We start from the raw sequence: 23,854 nt of genomic DNA, 5'->3' as shown, positions 1-23,854 counted from the left end.
ATCTTTTGAAATGTTTATTAGATTGATTAACAATTAAAACATTTTTGGGGTGGTTAAAACATTTCAATTAGAGAAAGAAAAATAAAGAAAACCTAATATGTAGGCCTATTAATAAATGGTCAGTTTTTCATCCCAACAAGAACTACTCAATCTATCAAATCAAAGTTTCCCTACAGTCACTTAATCGTGATATTTTAAAAATAGAAACGTAAAGAGATTTTAATATATTTTTTAAAAATGGTAAGTTTAATATTCTATCTAATATATTAGCCTAAGGCATGTATGATGGGGACATGTTCCTGCACAACAGGATAACCAGTGGTATACTTAAAATCAAAGTCTCAAATTGCAATCTATAATAAACATAAAACACAAACCATGCAGGTCTTCAGACTCCCCTTGCTTCAAAACTTGGTTGAATGAAATGCATCATGCATCATGATCCAGCAACTGTGTTGGATGTAATGCGTTACTAAGTAATTAAGTAATTTACTTTTCCTATTGAAGTAAAGTAAGGGAATACTCTTAATTTATCTGTAATTTACATCTGATGTAGTTGCATTAAATACTGTATAGACTATAGACTACTGTAGACTGAATAGACTATACTACTGTATAGAACAATATCAAACAATAATGGATTTAACATTAAATTTAAAATCCAATGATAAAATGTATGTTTTTAATGTAACCTTCTACCTTTAATACTTCGGTCAGGTTATGAATAATATATGCAATTTTATACTACTTATTTGAAAGAATTAAAAGAGCAGTTTTATATCTATCCTTGTATTGTTCAACTGGTCAATATTGGGGATTTAGAAAGCAATTAGTAATAATTAATGCAATACTTTAGAGAGAGTAATTAGTACATTAATCTAATTACACTTTTGAAGATGTAATTAGTATCTAGTAATGAATTACTTTTTTAAAAGTAACTTACCCAACACTGCTCATGATATAAGATTTAAGCCCCTTAAGCCTTTTTCCCATATTTTGCCTATATAGCCCACATATTTTGTTCTTTAATTTGTTTTATTTTGTATAATTATTTCACCATTATCGTTGTTGTTGCTTTGTTTGTGCTCCTTGCTTTGTACACTGCTCAAAAAAATTAAAGGAACACTTTTTAATCAGAGAATAGCATCAAGTCAGTTAAACTCCTGGGATACTGATCTGGTCAGTTAAGTAGCAGAGGGTTAATCAGTTAACTGTTAATTTAATAACTGAAACTGTTAATCAGTTTCAGCTGCTTTGGTGTTAATGAAATTAACAACAGGTGCACTAGATGGGCAACAATAGGACGACTCCCAAAACAAGAATTGATTTACAGGTGGGGGCCACTGACATTTTTTTCCCTACTCATCTTTTCTGACTGTTTTTCACTAGTTTTGCATTTGGCTAGGGTCGGTGATTTGGCATTTGGCTAGGTAGCATGAGGCGATACCTGGACCCTACAGAGGTTGCACAGGCAGTCCAACTCCTCCAGGATGCACATTGCCAGAAGGTTTGCTGCATCTCCCAACACAGTCTCAAGAGCATGGAGGAGATTCCAGGAGATAGGCAGTTACTCTAGGAGAGCTGGACAGGGCTGTAGAAGGTCCTTAACCCATCAGCAGGACCGGTATCTGCTCCTTTGTGCAAGGAGGAACAGGATGAGCACTGCCAGAGCCCTATTAAATGTCCAGGAGCTCAGTGATGCCCTGGTCCAGATCTGGGAGGAAATACCCCAGGACACCATCCGTCGTCTCATTAGGAGCATGCCCTGACGTTGTCAAGCATGCATACAAGCATGTGGGGGCCATACAAACTACTGAGTACAATTTTGAGTTGCTGCAATGAAATTTCAGCAAAATGGACTAGCCTGCTGCATAATTTTTTCACTTTGATTTTCGGGGTGTCTTTGAATTCAGTCCTCTGTAGGTTGATAATTTTCATTTCCATCAAACGATGTGGCATCCTTTCATTCCTAACACATTACCCAGTCCATATCAGTATAGATATCCAGCATGATATTTTTCCCCTGTCACAGACACGCCAGGCTCCAACATCCACCAATCACAGCGCACACATTCTAATCACCGCCACCTGCACCTCATCAGCTCACTCATCACCAGCACTACTTAAGACACTCACACACACAGTCACATTGTCCGGAATTGTTCGCATCAAAGGACTTACCTGTATGCTTACCTCAAGGACTCTCCTCGCTACTTACCTGTTCCCTTGTCTCCGAGTTCCCTCCATTGTATCCAGTCTGTGTGTGAAGTGTTGTCTGCAGTCATCGTCTCCAGTCAGCAAGTATCATTCTCCATCTGCACTCTGCAACCACAAAGGACAGTATCATTCTCTATACCATTCACCAGTCACGAACTTGCATCTGCATACTCACCTGTTGTCACCATCTAATCTGCTTGTGTTCAATAAACAACCTGTTAAACTTCTCTCCTGTCTCCTGGCTGGTCCTATTGTAACATCCCCATTGAGATCTGATCTGTTTTCAAAGTGTTAATTTTTAGAGCAGTGTATAATATATACAGTGGGTACGGAAAGTATTCAGACCCCCTTAAATTTTTCACTCTTTGTTATATTGCAGCCATTTGCTAAAATCATTTAAGTTCATTTTTTTCCTCATTAATGTACACACAGCACCCCATACTGACAGAAAAACACAGAATTGTTGACATTTTTGCAGATTTATTAATCAAGAAAAACTGAAATATCACATGGTCCTAAGTATTCAGACCCTTTGCTCAGTATTTAGTAGAAGCACCCTTTTGATCTAATACAGCCATGAGTCTTTTTGGGAAAGATGCAACAAGTTTTTCACACCTGGATTTGGGGATCCTCTGCCATTCCTCCTTGCAGATCCTCTCCAGTTCTGTCAGGTTGGATGGTAAACGTTGGTGGACAGCCATTTTTAGGTCTCTCCAGAGATGCTCAATTGGGTTTAAGTCAGGGCTCTGGCTGGGCCATTCAAGAACAGTCACGGAGTTGTTGTGAAGCCACTCCTTCGTTATTTTAGCTGTGTGCTTAGGGTCATTGTCTTGTTGGAAGGTAAACCTTCGGCCCAGTCTGAGGTCCTGAGCACTCTGGAGAAGGTTTTCGTCCAGGATATCCCTGTACTTGGCCGCATTCATCTTTCCCTCGACTGCAACCAGTCGTCCTGTCCCTGCAGCTGAAAAACACCCCCACAGCATGATGCTGCCACCACCATGCTTCACTGTTGGGACTGTATTGGACAGGTGATGAGCAGTGCCTGGTTTTCTCCACACATACCGCTTAGAATTAAAGCCAAAAAGTTCTATCTTGGTCTCATCAGACCAGAGAATCTTATTTCTCACCATCTTAGCAAACTCCATGCGGGCTTTCATGTGTCTTGCACTGAGGAGAGGCTTCCGTCGGGCCACTCTGCCATAAAGCCCCGACTGGTGGAGGGCTGCAGTGATGGTTGACTTTCTACAACTTTCTCCCATCTCCCGACTGCATCTCTGGAGCTCAGCCACAGTGATCTTTGGGTTCTTCTTTACCTCTCTCACCAAGGCTCTTCTCCCCCGATAGCTCAGTTTGGCCGGACGGCCAGCTCTAGGAAGGGTTCTAGTCGTCCCAAACGTCTTCCATTTAAGGATTATGGAGGCCACTGTGCTCTTAGGAACCTTAAGTGCAGCAGAAATTTTTTTGTAACCTTGGCCAGATCTGTGCCTTGCCACAATTCTGTCTCTGAGCTCTTCAGGCAGTTCCTTTGACCTCATGATTCTCATTTGCTCTGACATGCACTGTGAGCTGTAAGGTCTTATATAGACAGGTGTGTGGCTTTTCTAATCAAGTCCAATCAGTATAATCAAACACAGCTGGACTCAAATGAAGGTATAGAACCATCTTAAGGATGATCAGAAGAAATGGACAGCACCTGAGTTAAATATATGAGTGTCACAGCAAAGGGTCTGAATACTTAGGACCATGTGATATTTCAGTTTTTCTTTTTTAATAAATCTGCAAAAATGTCAACAATTCTGTGTTTTTCTGTCAATATGGGGTGCTGTGTGTACATTAATGAGGAAAAAAAATGAACTTAAATGATTTTAGCAAATGGCTGCAATATAACAAAGAGTGAAAAATTTAAGGGGGTCTGAATACTTTCCGTACCCACTGTATATATATATATATATATATATATATATATTATATATACATGTGTGTGTGTGTATATGTATGTATATATGTATGTATATGTGTGTGTATGTATATATATATATATAATATATATATTACATACATATATACACTGCCTGGCCAAAAAAAAAAAAAAAAAAGTCGCTGTTTGGATTTTAATAGGCAAATACTTAAGAATCTATGAATGGATCATTATTACAGTGATTATTATTATCTAGCATGTTATATGTTTGGCAACGGTTCTTTTAACCCTTAAAGATGGAGTGTGTAGCTTTTCATTTCTTAAACAACCATGTAGGAAGACACATCATGGCCATATTCCAGGATGACAATGTCAAGATTCACCAGGGTTAAAATTGTGAAAGAATGGTTCAGAGAGCATGAAGAATTATTTTCTCACATGAATTGGCACCTCTGAGTCCAGACCTTAATGTCATTGAAAGTCTTCGGGATGTGCTGGAGTAGACTTTACAGAGTGCTCACCTCTTGCATTGTCAATACAAGATCTTGACCAAAAATTGATGCACCTCTTGATGGAAAAACATCACAACATTTATTTCCATCGAAAGGTGTATATTTTTTGGTCAAGATCTTGTATTGACAATGCAAGAGGTGAGCACTCTGTAAAATCTCCTCCAGCACATCCCAAAAACTTACACTGAGGTTAAGGTCAGTGCCAATTCATGTGTGAAAATGATTCTTCATGCTCCCTCCTAACAATTCTTTCACAGTTTGAGCCTGATGAATCTTGACATTGTCATCCTGGAATACGGCCATGATGTGTCTTCCCACATGGTTGTTTAAGAAATGAAAAGCTACACACTCCATCTTTTAGAGTTAAAAGAACCGTTGCCAAACATATAACAATCTAGAAAAATAATAATCACTGTAATAATGATCCATCCATAGACTCTTAAGTATTTGCCTATTAAAATCCAAACAGTGACTTTTTTTGGGGGGGGCCGGGCAGTGTATATACACTATAAGTTTTGGGACGCCTGCCTTTACATGCACATGAACTTTAATGACATCCCATTCAATCTTCAGCTCTTCTGGGAAGGCTTTCCACAAAGTTTGGGAATGTTTTTATGGGAATTTTTGACCATTCCTCTAGAAGCGCATTTGTGAGGTCAGGCAGTGATGTTGACGAGAAGGCCTGGCTCACAGTCTCCGCTCTAATTCATCCCAAAGGTGTTCTATCGGGTTGAGGTCAGGACTCTGTGCAGGCCAGTCAAGTTCCTCCACACCAAACTCGCTCATCCATGTCTTTATGGACCTTGCTTTGTGCACTGGTGTGCAGTCATGTTGGAACAGGAAGGGGCCATCCCCAAACTGTTCCCACAAAGTTGGGAGTATGAAATTGTCCAAAATGTCTTGGTATGCTGAAGCATTAAGAGTTCCTTTTACTAAAACTAAGGGGCCAAGCCCAACCCCTGAAAAACAACCCCACACCATAATCCCCCCTCCACCAAACTTTACACTTGGCACAACGCAGTCAGGCAAGTACCATTCTCCTGGCAACCACCAAACCTGAACTCGTCCATCGGATTGCCAGACAGAGAAACGTGATTCGTCACTCCAGAGAGCACGTCTCCACTGCTCTAGAGTCCAGTGGCGGCATGCTTCACACCACTGCATCCGACGCTTTGCATTGCACTTGGTGATGTAAGGCTTGGATGCAGCTGATCGGCCATGGAAATCCATTTCATGAAGCTCTCTACGCACTGTTCTTGAGCTAATCTGAAGGTCACACAAAGTTTAGAGGTCTGTAGCTATTGACTCTGCTGAAAGTTGGCGACTTCTGCGCACTGTGCGCCTCAAAATGCGCTGACCCCACTCTGTGATTTTACGTGGCCTACCACTTTGTGGCTGAGGGAGAACATAAATAAATCAGGGAGAACAATAAACTATACTTGAGAATAGTATTGATATATATATATATATATATAGAGAGAGAGAGAGAGAGAGAGAGAGAGAGAGGAAACCTTTCAATGGGGTCCCTGGGACCCCAGACAAAAAGTAGTAGTCAATTACAACAGAAGCTTGGATAAGATATTCCTTGTTGTCTTTGATCTCAAGCATTTTCTGTGCTCTGAAGGGCAATATATGGCAGCACTATGCTTCACATTTATTCCCATTACATGCATGATCTTAATCATAAAGGGACAAAAAAGGTGCTTTTGTAAGTTCAGACTGGCCGCCTACCCTTAAAGTTCCCATACATCATCTTGAGAGGTGTCATATACAGTGTCACAATAGTGGAATGTTTGTACAGAGTTGTGCTGCCAATGAGTTGATGACGTCTCCTCACGTGAGATGTTGAGCCGTATTGTTAAGGGTGACACGAGAACTTTCTCAGGAAGTATTAAAAACAGCTTTGCGGTGCAGGTGTCTCTGCAAAGCACGATGGTTAGTTTGTAACTGAGAACCAAAATGAACCTCTTGAGACACTGGCTAATGATATAAATAACATATCAGGTTAACAAGGTTATACATGTCAAACGCTGCTTCACAGGTTTTTAATACATTCTATCGACCATTTGATTGTGATAAAGATTATAAGAAGTTACATTTTCACCACAATAACATTAAGTATATACATTTTAATAATTTATTGTTTAAAAAAATCCATTGATTACAATGCTAATTCCTCTAGACATTAACAGCGATTTGTTTTGTTTTTTTAACAATTATAAAAATCAGACCTCTGGAGTACAGAACAAAGTGTAGACCCCAAACTTACCACCATTCCTGTAAACTAGCATAGAAATATAAAGGTGTGGTTCCTGCTCAGTGAGCTTTGAAACACCTGCAGTTGCGGTAGGTTACCAGAAATGTGTTAGTTCCTTTCATATATCATGCTTACTTTTTTCCTAAAAACTAGCCAACATAGAATCAAGCAGTCCTTTGTGAGCTCAACATGAGCTGAATGTCAAAAAAAAAAAAAAAACGTAATCACCATAATGTTTTGGAGACAGCTAGTGATTGCAATGGTTGTTGTAGTCTCTCATCCTTTTGTTTGCCTTAGACGATTACATTTTCCTTTCACATTTTCAAAAATATAATAAGAATAAATCACTTGTCTTTAGGATTAATATTTGATCTGATGACCTTTCATCTGAACTTCCCTAAAAAAGTACACCTTTATAGCATACCTTTAACAAGAGTACTTACTGTGGAAATAATTTACTGTCTTAATAATATTCTAAGTGACAATTTAAATTTATATTTAATGCAATTAGCCTAACTTAAGAGTGCTTTTTTGGCCCACTTAAGTAGGACTTAAGTACATCAAACTTTTAACTTGACATTATTACGAAGTCCACTTTTTAGGTGTACTTAAGTGTGTTAAGAAACATAATCATTAAAACGTGTACCCTCTTTTAGTATACTAGAGTGGCCTTTTATTAGTTTTTTTAAAAAAAATACTTTTAAGATTTAAAGTACAGTACAAGTGCACATTCAAAACAATTAAGCGCACTTCTTTTTCACAAGGTGTCTTGATGTTTTGTGTATAAGTCACATTCAAAATAAAAAAAGACCATATTTAGGCAAAAAAGTGCAATATGAACGCTATGCGTCTTTTCATTTGTATCAAAACAGTATTCAAGAAGAAGAAGTTACTAATAATAAATCGATAAGCAACATACAACATTCTTGAGTGTGCGGAAACCACAAAGTGATTCGTATGCATCTGACTAAAGCCACACATTTGATGAAGTGCAGACAATATACAGAAAATAGAGTATCATCACTGTGAAATAATAATTAAAAAAAACAAACGTAATGCTTTATGTACAAGATGGCCTCGAACAAGCGCTTGAATATGCTTCTGTTTACCGCAGAATCACATCCATGCTGATATTCAGTTCAGCAGTACTCTTGCCCCCAAGATATCTCTTAAAAACGTGTTCAAAAGATCGTCTAATTCTCTTCTGGAATTGAAAAACTATGGCAAAGCCCTTGTGGGGAGTATGGGCTTGAATTGAAGACAGACCCCCTGAGGCAGCTCTCCAGGTCATTGGGTAGTATAGTTTGACTTGTGAAAGTGCTCTTCCCTACATCTCCTGTTTCCACAATCCTCTTATTCTCTTCCACTCTTCCATCCTTTTTGGAAGCTATCTGAGGGGGAGAGAGAAGGCCCTCAAGAATGCCCAAGGATCCGAGCGCTCCATCCATAGCTAGAAAGCTATTAAGATGCCCATGTATCATGGGAATAGAGGTTAAATCCCAACTGAAGTCATGATGTGATGGAGACACCAACAAAGGGAAGTGGTCCTCCTCCTTTAGCTCTTCCTCTGTAGTCTCAGAGAGTTCTTCATTTCTCTGTGAAGCGGTCAGTAATTGAGGTTTATAAGGAGAATCAATGCAAAACAGGTCCGTCGTGGGCGTTTCTGTGACATGAAGAACAGTTGGGTAGGAGTCTTGCCTCTCCCAAGATGGATTGACTTCCTCAATGGGAGTTAAGGGGGGATCGCTGTCTCCAGGAAGAGGTCCCCAAGGGCCATAACTGTCATCCTAAGAGCAAAAAAAAAAAAGGTATTAGTAAGTATGGAGATGCAGTATGAAGACAATGTAGTTGTCACAATTCAACTTCTAATAATACTTTTTGCAATAACTGGCGCAATTTCATATAACGGTAATGCACTTTAATATATTGAGTATAATCAAGTTTGTTAGAGGTATTTCGACAGGTTTACCTTTACAAAACCGCATCATGTCAATGTTTTAGACAGTGTGGTCTGTATAGAGTACCTCAGGGATGACGTGTTTTTGTAGGCCAACCCGGTATTTAGCGGCAAACGGGTTCCCTCGATCGAAAGCCTATGCATTTTTCCCCATAGACTTTTGGAAAATCGCAAAAAATAAGCTCTGTGTTTAACAAAGGGTTATGACACTTACACGTTTTGTCTATCAAGATAATCTTTACAAGTTAACACAACATTTATACATTTTGAAGACTAAATAAAGTCGTCAGATATAAAAAGCTAACAGTAGGCTATAAACGGACTACAGCACACCATGGTCGCGGATCAGCGTCACCACCACCAAGCTTCCTCAAACTTTATTTAAAAAACAATTTAATTTAAAAACATGCTCGTTGATTATGATCTGCGCTGTGTATGAATACTTATCCACTTTTTCATGAGAAATGCTGTCCAAATGTCCTGTTTGTCATGATGCTGTCTAAAGTCCCCACCAAAGGAAGAAGTCCCTTTTAGCAATTTGTTAGCAACCGCCGTTTTTAAAACACAATAAAGGTTTTAAAAAATCACAAGCGGGTTATAACTGGTGTGTTTTATGTCATAGATCAAAACGTGAAAATATTTAGAGGATTTGTTAACCACAGACCTTATTTCAGGCGATTTAGCAAAAACCCATTCAAAAAACCCATAGACTTTATGGCAATGGAACCGGAAGTCCAAAACTCGCTTCCGGGTTTTGCTTACAAAAACACGTCATCCCTGAGGTACTCTATTTGCACCCTTTTCTTAACTCAATTACAAACAGCATGTTGCATAGCCATCAGTGAGCTAGATATTGGCCAAAGCTTACAGATTTAGCAACCAAATCTCCATGTATAACAGGCATAAACATGGAATAAGGCCTCATAAAATCATTCTTATTCTAACCGTTGACAGATTCTGAGGACATCCATAACCATGACATTTCTGCTACTGTGCCTCATAGTGGGGGAAATTCTGGTGAGAAATTTTCTCAAAAATTTGAAATGTTTTGTATTTTTTAAGTGTTCCATTTTCAAAGCATCTGCCCCCCTGCCAAACCGGATACCTCCTCATTATGCTAGTCCAGTTGATTTGTGAATGCTGTTTTTTGCCAATACAATCAATGCCAGCAGATATTTAGCTGTTATGTTAAAGGGTTAGTTCACCCAAAAATGAAATTTCTGTCATTAAGTACTCACCTTCATGTCGTTCCAAGCCCATAAGACTTTCGCTCATCTTCAGAACACAAATTAAGATATTTGTTTTTTTCTATTTTTTTTTTTTTATCCCCATAGATAATAATTATCACATTCAAGGTCCAGAAAAGTAGTGAAAACATTGTTAAAATAGTCCTTGTGACTACAGTGTTATGAAGTGACAAGAATACTTTTTGTGCACAAAAATAGCGACTTTATTCAACAATATCTTCTCTACCTTGTCATTCTCCTATGCTGTTTACGTTGTAAACACAGTGCAGTGCTTCCAGGTTCGACGCCAGAACGCCAGCTCAGTATTGGCAGGCTCCTGCGTCAGCATCACACGCATACATTGTGGTGCTAACGTGAACAGCGTCAGCCAATAATGAGCCAGTGTTCTGACGTAGAACCTGGAAGCACTGCACTGACTATACAATGTAAACAGGATAGGAATCTGACAGGGTAGAGAAGAAATTGTTGAATAAAGTCGTTATTTTTTTTGTTTCGCTTCATAACATTAAGGTTGAACCACTCTAGTCATGTTGACTATTTTAACAAAGTCTTTACTACTTCTCTGGACCTTGAATGTGGTAATTATGTTGCTTTCTATTGGGGATAAAAAAAACTCTCAGATTTCATCAAAAATATCTTAATTTATATTCTGAAGATGAAAGAAGGTCTTACAGGTTTGGAACACTTAATGACAGAAATTTTATTTTTAGGTGAACTAACCCTTTAAGGTTCAGTGACCTCCTGAAATTCAGTATGTTTTTCTCTTGAATATGGATAACACCTTCAGAAGAGTGAAAATGGAGTTTTTCCATTTGAACACAATGTATCTCCAGCCTTGTGAGCTACTGACTAAACCCACATAAAGATCACTTGTGTTGTATTTGTATTAGAAAAGGCCTCCAAACCCCTACCACTGCATGTTCATAGTAGTATTTAACTAAAATAAAAAAATGTATAAATAAACATCATTACCTTTAGTAGTTTTATAGCATTGCTGTTATCAAATTTTGGTAAATTTTCAAAAATCCAAGAGACTCCCATGGACATGCACATTTTCATCATTCTGTACAGAGATATTTAGAGAAATAAAAGTAACAGTTATACACAAACACAGACACACCTAACTTTTCCATATCATCATCATTCTAACAACTTAAATACATTATATGAAGCTTATTTTAAATAAAATGGCCATTGTTTCCACATCACAACAATTTTCTCTGAACTCTCCAATTATATAATGTCATTACTGACTGTGACTGCAACATTATGAAAGACTGCAAGCATGAGCAACATTGTGAAACTACTTGCACAAATGAAAGTGCAGACACTTAGTAAAATCAAAACCCCCTAGTTCAGCACGTTACCTTTGCCGCACACATTTCAGGTACATCAGGTTGGCCAGGATCACTATAGGAACAGCAGCAGCCAAACAAATTCCAGCTATCATTCCACCTGGAAAGTAAACATTAACATGATATGGTATTTTTGGAACAATTCTGCATTAAGAGTTTCTAATATCTTTGAAATCACTTTATAAGTGCATACTTTGTGAATAATGCATGAATATTATTGTGTCTTGTGTATGCACGGTATGCACCCCTAACACTAACCCTACACAATGAGTAATACTGTAGTCAAAACGTGCACTGAACCTCATGCTGATTCACTTAAAGCATTAGTATGACTTTCTTTTGACGCTGGAACAAAAACATTTTTTGAAAAAATGTCACAGGGTTTTTTGTTCATCCAATGAAAGTCAGTGGGGTCCAGTGTTGATATGGATCTCAATGACAAAAACAGTCTTCAAAATATCTTCTTTTGTGTTCCACAGACAAAAGAAAGCCATACCCTTTGGAATGACATGAATATGAATAAACAATGATGACAGAATTTTAATATTTCAATATAGCAACATCACATCTGCATGTTTTCATCAAATATTGTATTTAAAAATCACCTCTGCAGAAAGTTTCTCCACACAGGTAATCCCCCAGCTAACAAAAAAATGTTCTAAGAACGTTTTGTTAATGTTCCCATTCAATTATGAAAACGTTACTTCTAAATGTTCTCAGAACTTTCAGAACATCCATTTTTTGGTTATGTGAACTTTTTATCATTTTGCAAGTATTATGGGAACATTACTTTTGAATGTTCACTGAAACATCTGAAAAAAGTAATAAAAGTATTAATGTTTAAAATGTGACTTTAAGGATTAGTTCACTTCAGAATTAAAATTTCCTAATAATTTACTCACCCCCATGTTATCCAAGATGTTTATGTCTTTCTTTCTTCAGTCAAAAAGAAATAAAGTTTTTTGAGGAAAACATTACAGGATTTTTCTCTATATAGTGGACTTCAACAGGGACCAATGGGTTGAAGGTCAAAAGTGCAGTTTAAATGCAGCTTTAAAGGGCTCTACATGATCCCAGCCGAGAAATAAGAGTCTTATCTAGCGAAACGATCGGTCATTTTCTAAATAAAATAAAAATGTATTTAATTTTTAAGCAAAAATGCTCATCTTGCACTAGCCCTGCGATGCGCCATGCATTACGTAATTACATTGGAAAGGTCATGCGTGATGAAATTACAAAGTACCGACCCAGTGTTTACAAAGCGACCGTGCAAAGACTGTCAAACACCCTTTACAAAAAAAAGGTAAAACAACGACGTCGGACAATTTTAAAGTTGGAGGAGAAAATGATATGGAGTTTTTCGCCCTACCACGGGACTTCCGCCTACGTCACGTGTGACCTTTCCAACGTGATTACGTAATCAACGTCGCATCGCAGAGCAGTGCAAGATGAGCATTTGTGGTTAAAAAGAAAATGACCGATCATTTCACTAGATAAGGCCCTTATACCTCGTCTGGGATCACGTAGAGCCCTTTGAAGCTGCACTGAAACTGCAATTTGGACCTTCAACCCGCTGAACCCTGTTGAAGTCCACTATATAGAAAAAAATCCTGGAATGTTTTCCTCAAAAACCTTAATTTCTTTTCAACTGAAGAAAGAAAGACATGAACATCTTGGATGTCATGGGGGTGAGTAAATTATCAGGAAATTTTCATTCTGAAGTGAACTAATCCTTTAAAATTAGAATGTTTCAGAAAAAAAAACAATGAACAATGTGTAAGTAACATTTTTGGCCTAACGTTTTAAGAACATTATTAAACACCTGATTACTTTAAACAAACATTTTGTTAACGTTACTAGAAGAACATTTGTAACTTTGAGAGAACCTTGCCAGAATGTTAGCAAAGGTGCTAAGTTATCCAAAGTACAATCTTGATCCTACAGATCCTTGACTTTCATCGTCTATTTCATAAGACAAGGCACCTGTTGTCTTGTATGATCTGGGTTGATATGATAGTTTGCTGGGGCAGCAGTAGGTGGCAGGTTTTCCTTTAGGCCCTTCACCCGCAGAATTCCATGCAGAGACCAGAATATCGAAACATTCCTGTGGGCCCTGCAGCTCCCAACTCAAACGTCTAGGAAATGTGTAAGGCACGTTTTCTGCAAGCAGAGCACACACAAAACATGAGATTAAGAGCTGTTATATTCTGGTTTCAGCAGATAATAATATTAAACATTAATTTGCATCACTCTCTCTTTAGTTTGTTTTAGCAAAGACTAGTTAGCAGACTGACAGTTTATCTTTGGACCAGGTTTCACAGTCAAGGGTCAGAGATCTAAAAGTAACTCTGCAGAACGAAACATTAAAGTTAAAATGCTCCCGTAACTGTTTAGCAGGGTGGAGATATTTAACATTGAGAGAAAGCTGTTAGGTACTTTTTTGTCTCCTCGGCATTCCTTGACTTCATTGTTACACCACAAGATCATAACAGACATGTTTTAGATACTGATGTCTGTTTAACAGCTTGGTTAGAGAAGCTTACGCTAGAGACAGAAACATTTGCACATAGCCACATGCTTTCCGCTGTTGCCTCTACTTCCTGTCATGCCAGAAGCCACATGTTAAGAATAGCTGCGAGGTCTCATTCGCACTAGCCGGAGCTGTAGCTCTAAGAAAGCACAGAAATTACACAGAAGGAGGCCTTGAGGAGATTCACTCTAGTGCATATGTATCTACAATGATGCGCAGAAGGGATGAAAGCCTATATAAACCGCAACTTACTCTCTAATAATTTTGTCCACCACAAGAATGTTTTTTTGTTTGTTTTTTTTTATAAATTTAGAAACTGAACATCATCTGCCATAGTCCTAAGCATGTGAGGCCCATCAATGAATAATTTTCAGTTTCAATTAAATCTGATATATGGGCCTGTCCCTTTGAGAGTGACATCTTCTTTCCATCACCTATTCATTTTCTTTTCTCTATTTTGCAAGACTAAAATATTAACTCAACACTATCATAAATAATAACAAACGGCTGTAGATCAAGTTTAAGTCATCTGGATTTTCAAAGGAACTTTTTGAAGCAAAACAGCCCAACAAAACACCAAAACCTGCACATACTTAACTGGTGGAACTACACTACTGTTAAAAGTTTGGGTCTGTAAGATTTATTTATTTATTTTTAAAGTCTATTTGAAATAAATGCTGTTCTTTTGAACTTTCTAGTCATCAAAGAATCCTGAAAAAGCGTATCATGATTTCCACAAACAGCAGCCCAACATTTTCAACTTTTATAATAATAATAATAATAAATGTTTCTTGAGCACCAAATATTAGAATGATTTCTGAAGGATCATGTGACACTGAAGACCGAAGTAATGGCTGCAGAAAATTCTGCTTTGCCGTCACAGTAATACATTACATTTTAAAGTATAAAAACATATTAAAATATACATATTAAAACAGTTAATTAATATTGTAATCATATTTTACAATACTGTTTTCCCTGCATTTTTTATCAAATAAATGCAGCCTTGGTGAGCGTAAGAGACTTCATTAAAAAACAAAACAAATTTACAACCCCAAATTTTTGAATATTAGTGTCCATCCCTGCTGAAAAAAAGAAACTACTTATACTAGTCTAAGCTGTTTTTTTGGTCTTAACTGATTTAAAATGGTTTTCAGCAGGTTTATGCTTCTTACCCAATCTGGCTAAACTGGTCTTCAGCTTCATATGTGACCCTGGACCACAAAACCAGTCATAAGTCGCACGGGTATATTTGTAGCAATAGTCAACAATATATAGTATGGGTCAAAATTATAGATTTTTCTTTTATGCCAAAAATCATTAGGGTATTTAGTAAAGATCATGTTCCATGAAGACATTTTGTAAATTTCCTACCGTAAATACATAAATACATTGTATTGTATTTGTAAATTGATATATAGGTTTTTTAATAATCTAATTAGCTGGGAGAGCATGGTGAATGCTTTGACTACCGTAAATATATCAAAAATGTATTTTTGTGAGTGGATATGCAATGCTGAGGACTTCATTTGGACAGCTTTAAAGGCGATTTTCTCAATATTTTGATTTTTTTTTTTGCACCCGTCAGATTCCAGATTTTCAAATAGTTGTATCTCGGCCAAATATTGTCATATCCTAACAATCCATACATCAATGGAAAGCTTATTTATTTCAGATGATGTATAAATCTCTCTTTTTTTTTTTTTTAAATTGACCCTTATGACTGGTTTTGTGGTCCAGGGTCACATATGTTGTTGCATCAGTGTATGATTTAAAACAAGCAAATACTATCTCTGTTGAAAAAACAAACAAACAAACAAACAAGCAAACATAAAAACAGGCCGGTCTCCAGTTTCGTACAGCTGGTTGGTTATAGAAGGCTTTTGGGCACTTTTCAGCTGGTGAGGCTATTAGATCAGCTGGCTGAACACTAGCTTGGCCAGGCTGGGAGACCAGCAAAAACCATCAGTTTAAGATTAGGCTGGTATCGTATTATTTATTTATTTATTTATTAGCTAGCACGGATATCGGTTAAGTATTAATTCACCAGTGCAACAAGATATAAAACTGAAACCTTTTAAAAGTAGTTCCCAAGTTAGTTGCTTCTAAAATCCATTTTACACTTATTTACACAACTTATTTACACTAAATGTTTTGCAGTATTAGCTCAGAATACACTTTGAACATCTTTTTTAGACCTGTAATGTAGAAGTGTAGGGGAGTGGGGTTACTGGAAGAGGATGTGAACTTTTTCAGTAAATGGTGGAAAACCCTGCTGTCAAACTGTGGGTGTGACAGTGATGAGTCTCAAACCAAAGACAGGTAGAGTATTTCCACTGTGCTAAATGCATGAAGGTGCACAGCATCACTTGTGGGCTAAGGTTAAAGACACCTGAAGTGTTGTGGGGAGAAAAAAAAACAAAAACAAGACACTGTTTTTATGTTGAGACCATACAAAAGTTCCGATTCTCTGTGTACAAACCATGTGACTCCTACCCTCAGGCACATACAAACACAAACCACAGCCCAACACACTGACAAACAACTGTTTTACTTACGATTCTGAATAAGTGTCTTGTCTCTATGTCTCTGGAAGTAAATGGTGTAGTTTGTGATAAATCCCCTTTGTTTTTCTTGGGCAAGCTCGTCCCATTGGATCAAAATCTGATTTTCCCCTACAGTAGTAACTGATACATCTGGACCGGCTAGAGGCTCTGAAAAGGATAAAGTGGCTCTTCAATCACTGAATAGGAAAATGTTATAAACAATTAATATAAACTCTTTAACTATCTGTATTTACGACCTACACATAAACTGACTGACTTTTGATAAATTTTCTGTCAGTGCCCTCTTGTGGCAATTTAGAGGAAGAGAAGGGATTATTGTCATACTTTTTTGTTCTTTTGTAAGAAAATGTTTAGCCTAATGTTTTGAATTTGAAACATATTAGTAAGTACTTATAAGTAATTGTAATATATTGTTTATCAAATTTATAACTTAATAGAGTCAGATATAATTAAACTACTAGTTATATATATTATAAATCTGAAAAAAAAAAAAAACATCTAAAAAATCTAAACCTCATCCACACTTATATGAAGTGTAACATGAACAGTTGTGTAAAATCATTATGTGTACCACTGTTCATAAGTTTGGGGTCAGTTTTATTTATTTATTTATATATTGAAAGAAATTAATACTTGCATTCAACAAGGATGCATCAGTAAGTGACAGAAATGTACAATATTACAAGGATTCTTTTGAACTATTCACCAAAAACAAAAAAGCAGAACAACTGTTTTTAACATTGATAATAACAAAAAAAAAAAAAAAAAAAAAAATTTGAGCACTAAATCAGCATTTTAGAATGATTTCTGAAGGATCATGTTACACTAAAGCCAATGGTTCTGAAAATTCAGCTTTGCCACCACAAGAATAAATTACATTTTAAAATATATTAAAATAGAAAACAGTTATTTTTTAGTTATTATAAATAAACATGAACTTACTGTCTTCCCTTGCATAAACCTGACCATATGCAGGATCTGAAACTCCACTGGCTTCTTCGGCATATAATGAAATGTTATACAGCACACCGAATTGCATACCTGCAAGTTCAGAATTGTTTAAGGACTTTAGAATGAAACTTAGATAATGGACATGAACTACATCAATCTATATGAACTACATCAATCTACAAAACATATTATACTGTTTTTAAACCCTTTTAATCATTAGATGTTATTAAGATCAATAGTACTGGATTTTGGAAAAAAATCTTTCTTACCTTGTAGCAATGTAAAATTACAGTCTTTTCCTAATCTCTTCCATTCTAAGCGCACTGGGCTTTGTTGCCACTGTACTACAAAGCCCAGAATGCCCCCCTTCACCTCACTGTAATGAGAAAAGTCCCATGCTAGAAGCACACTGCCCCCTGCTGCTGGAACTAAATATGTTATCACAGGAGCTGGTCTACCTGTGACACACACACACACAAAGAGAAGAATGTAGGACTTTCATGCAGACGAAGATACATACCTATACAATGAGGTTAAAGTTGCTAAGACTTTCTGTGTCCTACAAAACTCAATAAATAAATAAAATGTTTCTCACCTGTACATATCAAGCTCACAGGTGTGGGAGGGGAGGACCCAGCTGATGTCACAGCACTGATGTTAACTTCTGCTACGCTCATCTTAAGTGTCTGATGGGTGACATGAGCTGAGCAGTTCAGTTCATGGATCTTGCCTTCTTCTTTATAAGATAACTTGTAATATAACAAATCTCCACTGTAATTTTCAGGTTTATAGTGCTGGAACATGCAGGAGAAATAAATAGTCAGCTAGTGAGTTCATGTTGAGGGCAAAGGCCTATGATAATGTTTTTTTTTTCTTTCTGTATGACATTAGAAATCATTCTTTTTAGTCAGTCCTTTCAATGAACTGCCTGATGTGGTTCACAAATTGAACCGAATGATTCATTCACAAACTGGACTGATCCGGTTCACAAACTCACTGACTGGAGTTTTTCAGTGGGACAGAAAATTTAAATTTCAGTTTGTTCTTCACATAAAGCTATTGCGTGACTTCAGAAGACCTGGAATACAGTGTATAGACTAACACCCAGCTAACAGGAAACACTCTCAGAACATTCTGTCAAGGTTCTCTAAAAATGATGTTCTTTCAGTAGGTTAATAGAATGTTAAAACATTAGCATCGTTCATGGAATGTTTTTTTTTTTTTTTTTCCTGAAACGTTTTTTAAATGTTACTACTTGTTTCAGAATGTCCAGAAAACATTCAAAAGTAACTTTCCCATAATGTTGGAAGAATGATCAAATGAAACGTTCACTTAACATTCACATAACAAAAAAAAAAAAAAAAAAAAAAACCTAGAATGTTTTTTAAAATGTTTAAAAAACATTTTAAAAACTAGAAATAACGTTTTCATAACGTATTGTATTCAAAATGTTCTTAGAGATGAATGCCCATTCTATGTCCGAACGCCGGCTCAGTATTGGCCGACGCTGTTCACATGAGCAGCACGACACATGTGTGTGATGCTGACGCAGGAGCCGGCCAATAATGACTTGCTGTTCTGACGTAGAACCTGGAAGCGATGAACATAAACGGTGTATGAGAATGACACTGAAGAGAAAAAATTGTTAAATAAAGTTGTTACTTTTGTTTTGTTTTTGCGCACAAAAAGTATTCTTGTCGCTTCATAAAATTAAGGTTGAACCACTGCAGTCACATGGACTATTTTAACAATGTCTTTAGTGCCTTTTTGGACCTTGAAAGTGGTAATTAAATTGCTGTATATAAAGGATTTCATCAAAAATATCTTAATTTGTGTTCCGAGGATGAACGAAGGTCTTGCAGGTTTGGAACGACATGAGGTTGAGTAATTAACGACAGAATTTTCATTTTTGAGTAAACTAACCCTCATTTTTGGGTGAACTATCATTTTATGATTTCTCTGTCCAATAGGTGGTGCTGTTACCTTCCACAACACTGTGACACTCTGAAGTCCAAGTGTACTGGTCCTGTTGATGACTCTCCACACATCAAGTTTGTGTGAGGGTGCTAGGGCATTTTGAAACAAATTTTTGATCAAAACATTTGCAGGTAAAACACATTTAAACGAACTGACTATTCAAAAAAAAAAAAAAAAGAAATGTTAAGGCATTACCTATTCCAGGGCTGGTTATATTGAAGGGATGACTCCACATGCTGCAGTTTGTTGAACTAACACACACTCTCAGCTCAAACTGATAGGGGATCAGCGGTTTTAAGGTTTCCTGCATCAAAATGCATCCAGGTAGGTGCTTCGTCACTCTTCCCAGTCCCTGATCAAATATAAGAGCAAAAATCTCTATAACTTGTTAATGGACAACTTGCTTTAAACCAGTACCAGTTTAAACCATCTTACTCTTACCCAGTCTTGGTCATTATGCGCAGTTCTGAACCTCAGGCTAGGTTTTAGCACATCGTCTGAGCCATTCCAATATATTGTAGGAGAAAGACCACCATTTTCAAACACAACTTGTGTTATCTTTGGAGTGCTTGGAATCACTGAACAAAAACAACACAAATAAATAAAGAACATACAGGCAACATAATAAAATCAATATATGATTCAGGCTAGATGAACATGCACATTTGGTATGTCAAAACATACCAAAACCACTTTTACTGAGCAGAGATATGATCAAAATGAGAAAGTGCTTCAGAAATGAGTAATTTAGTCTCTTACCAATGTCCCTAATTGAGAAGGTGAAATTAGAGTGCGACTCTCCTAATGCATTTTGACCTTTTATATGGACTTTGTATGTCATGTTCTCATCAAACAGCGATCGTGGAATAGAGACACAACGGTTCTTGTTCATCTCATACTGGAGAAACTGAGATGTACGGTTGCTTTTCATTGGAGAAAGACATTAAAGAAAGATAAAGCAGAAGAAAGGCTGTTTTAATCTTTAACTCTATGTTTGAGAAATGACAAAGTTTCTACCTGTCACATTCTGATAAAATGTACAAGACCGCCTTGATGTTATCAAAGTGTTCAAATAAGAAAATTTGAATAAGACATACTTACTGAAATGTCACTCTGAAGGTTGTAAATAAATATGTCTCAGTTGTGGCCGTCAGAGAGCAGTTAACAAACTCTGAATGTTGATATGTGACGCAGCTGAATTTCGGCTTACCTGGAGGGTCTAAAGCAGAAAATTAATTAATAGCTGGATTTTTGTAATCAAAAACTAGTTAACTATCATATTCACAACTATCTATAAATTTTAACAAAAGAAAAACAAAAAGGGTAATTACTACTGGCATCATAACAGCATTAATACAATAATATACTTACATGCACATTCAAATAATTAGAAATATCACCAAACTTTGATTCCTATATTTTCTTATATATTTATATTTCTTGTACATGACCTAACAAATATGTAGTCTTTTTTCTTCTTTTAACCCTTAAAAATTATTTACATTAATGTAATATAATTTAGTTGGGTTGATTCAGTCATATTAAATAAAATATTTGACTTAATAAAATTAGTTAATTGAGATGTTAATGTAATAATAAATTTGTCCTTGCATCTATGCTGCAGAGCGTCAATACAGATGAAGATATGAACTTACAGCCAGCTTGGAGATCTCGACCACAAACACTGTGCCATGTATCTCCCTCCTTCACCTTGCAGAGTAGTGAAGATTTAGGCTGATTGATGACTATTTGTGTTTTTATTACAGAGCAATTAATTGCTTTGAAAATGGTCTGTCCATTGAAGTCTATGGCAAAGTGTCTGCCACAGTGCTCGGTGTCTGATTGGCAGCCTACAGTCAAGTTGGAGCCCATGTGGATGACATCTGAGTCTATTATCAACTTTCCAACACATCTGATTCTGTAGCATTCTAAGCAGAGAGAGAGAAAACACTATTAATATATAAGCTTGATCACGAAACTTATTCAAAGCAGCATCAAATGAATAACAATCAAAATAACTTAACTCACCACAGAATTTGGCGCTGAAAAGGAGTAAAAAGACCACCTGCCAGACCTTGACGAAGAAATCCATTTCATGCCTTTCTGGGTCTCTGCGATTATCAGTGAATATTGAGTCAAATATTTTTTCCTACACTTCATGCCTAGACTTTAAGCTTCTTCTCCTGCGTTCTCTGAAGCAAACCAGCATATAGTCAGAAAAAAATGAGGTTACCTTGCATGGTCGACCCTTTTAAAGAGGTCACATAAAAGGGGTCATATCTGAGCGCATGTAAATATCAAAGGCGTAAAAAACCACCAAAGTAGAATGTTACCAATGATATGCTTGCGACCGGTTTAAATCGTCAGCATTCTCTTGAGCGATACTTAATGTTACAAGCCTAATCTTTTTTATGTCAACCTCGTTTTCTCAGACCTGCCTTGCTCTTTTAAGGGGCAATGACCTAGATTTGTGGTATTTTTGCCTGTTCTGAAACTCTGATGTCTAACTGTTTCAACAGCTATGCATCCTACTTTATAAAGCACCTTTTTAGTCAGCACCGATCATTAACTGCTATCAAACAGCACTGTGCAGCAAACATAAACTAAAATTGCTGATATTACATGAACTTTACCTTTAAAGTCATGAATTAAAGAATAATGTTGATTCAAATCTAGAACTGAAAAAATATGTAATTGAAAGAAAGATATGATACATCAAAAGGCAGAAGAAGGGCATATATCGTAGGTATGCTGTAGAAAAAGATTTTTACAAACCTTTCCTAACGCACTCAGAACAGTGATTTCTCCTCCATTTGAACTCTGCTGCTGTTGCCATCATAGATGTATATTAGCTTGCTCAAAAGGGCTGACACATAACATCAGGTCACATTGGAAAATGAGAACAATACACATTAATTCAACAAATTTATATACAAGAACCTATGATGTCTGTCTTTAAACTTGAATTTTACACACAAACTAGCTCTGTTGATAATAAAAATATACTTGGACGTACTAACGGCAGATATAAATATAAGACTGGAACACCAAAACAAGACAGAATAACCCATGTTGTCCTCACACGTTCCCTCTTACATGTGCTTAGCGTGTGAAAACAACACCACAGAACAGCCTTCCTGCCTGCCCTAGATTTTTGATCTCTTTTACATTTAGTTTCCATCTTCATCTTCAAAGTGTTTCTGGGGAAAACCCACTGACATAAGGCGAATCTGAGATACAGAGTAATTCAAAGAATGCACTAAATAACAGTAGATAAATAAGCAGAGGTGTTTATAATAATAAACAAAGATAATAAACTCCTCATAAACAGTGGGAATGACTAGCATGTTGTTGACTGTTAAGGTGTGGAAAATGAAAAATGAACAAAACAAAAGAAAACAAAGTTTGTGTGAAACTAGCACATATAAACCACAGGAAAAGATGATAGACCACAAGGTTTAAATAAAGGATGAAGGAAAGACATATTAAGATTTTAAACTTTATAAATGTACCTTAATAACTAAAAGAGATACATAAAAAGCTATGAGGCACACTTTTTTGTATGACGCAAAGATTTAGCGACAAAACCTTGTGCTAAAGTTACTCATATCCTTTGTCACTTCAAAGCATATGATTGCACAATTGCTGACCTATGTAATGATTTTTATCTCAGGAGTCATCTATCTTGAATGGACCTTTGTTAGACTAATTTAAAATTAAGATTAAGAAGTGAGAATGATTCATAACCTATTATATGCACATTAATAAATGGATGATTTATTAAATATCACATTAAAAAGAGAAAAAGTCAAGAAAGAGTTTAAAAGCAACTTAATCATATATCTGTCCTCATTTTGTATCACTGAAACATCAAGCATGCACAAAAACCTCAATTCTTTTTTCAGAAAAACATTCAGCACCTGCTTCTTTGAACTTCTTTCCTGCTTCTTCTAATACACATATATCACTAGCTAGAAAATGAAGACCTGTTTAAAATATCTAATATGGGCTATTAATAATAATTGAATTTAATGATTTTTTTTGTTGCAATAAATGTGTTAATATGGAGTCAAATCCTTAGGTAGGGTAGATGCAAAACCTAACTCTAAACCTAAAATGAGTTTAGGATGTCCTGACTCCTGAGATAGGCCAGATTTCCAAGACATTTAAGTCAGTGTGTTGTGGGTAAATCCAGCTGGTGTCTTTGGTCTGCATTCACCACTGTACTGATTCATTTCTGAAACAGTAAATATAAAAATAATACTAAATTGAAATGTGTAATAAAGTTTCTTAAAGGAATCCCTAAAACTTTTTTATGTTTGTTATTTCCAAGGATTAAATCAGCATTAGAGTGTCAGGGTTTATC

General features: G+C 36.5%; 1 protein-coding gene across 1 annotated transcript; it reads right to left on the bottom strand.

Annotated features, from left to right (window-relative positions):
• Positions 1-6,761: 6,761 nt before the first annotated feature.
• Positions 6,762-23,223, bottom strand: il23r (interleukin 23 receptor). The gene is made up of 16 exons (XM_051897288.1): positions 22,264-23,223; positions 21,517-21,599; positions 21,144-21,416; positions 20,590-20,707; positions 20,248-20,411; positions 19,930-20,066; positions 19,684-19,840; positions 19,495-19,577; positions 18,107-18,305; positions 17,781-17,969; positions 17,503-17,601; positions 16,552-16,707; positions 13,447-13,623; positions 11,476-11,563; positions 11,081-11,171; positions 6,762-8,691 (listed from the first exon to the last, which is right to left on the bottom strand). Exons 2-16 carry the CDS (start codon positions 21,578-21,580, stop codon positions 8,098-8,100), a joined length of 2,589 nt encoding a protein of 862 aa, XP_051753248.1. The 5' UTR covers positions 21,581-21,599; positions 22,264-23,223; the 3' UTR covers positions 6,762-8,097.
• Between the last annotated feature and the right edge of the window lie 631 nt (positions 23,224-23,854).

Source organism: Ctenopharyngodon idella, chromosome 6 (genome assembly GCF_019924925.1).
Source record: "Ctenopharyngodon idella isolate HZGC_01 chromosome 6, HZGC01, whole genome shotgun sequence".
In the NCBI taxonomy this organism is placed as follows: Eukaryota; Metazoa; Chordata; class Actinopteri; order Cypriniformes; family Xenocyprididae; genus Ctenopharyngodon; species Ctenopharyngodon idella.
The sequence above is the reverse complement of the archived record's forward strand: the minus strand, read 5'-3'. Positions and strand labels throughout refer to the sequence as shown.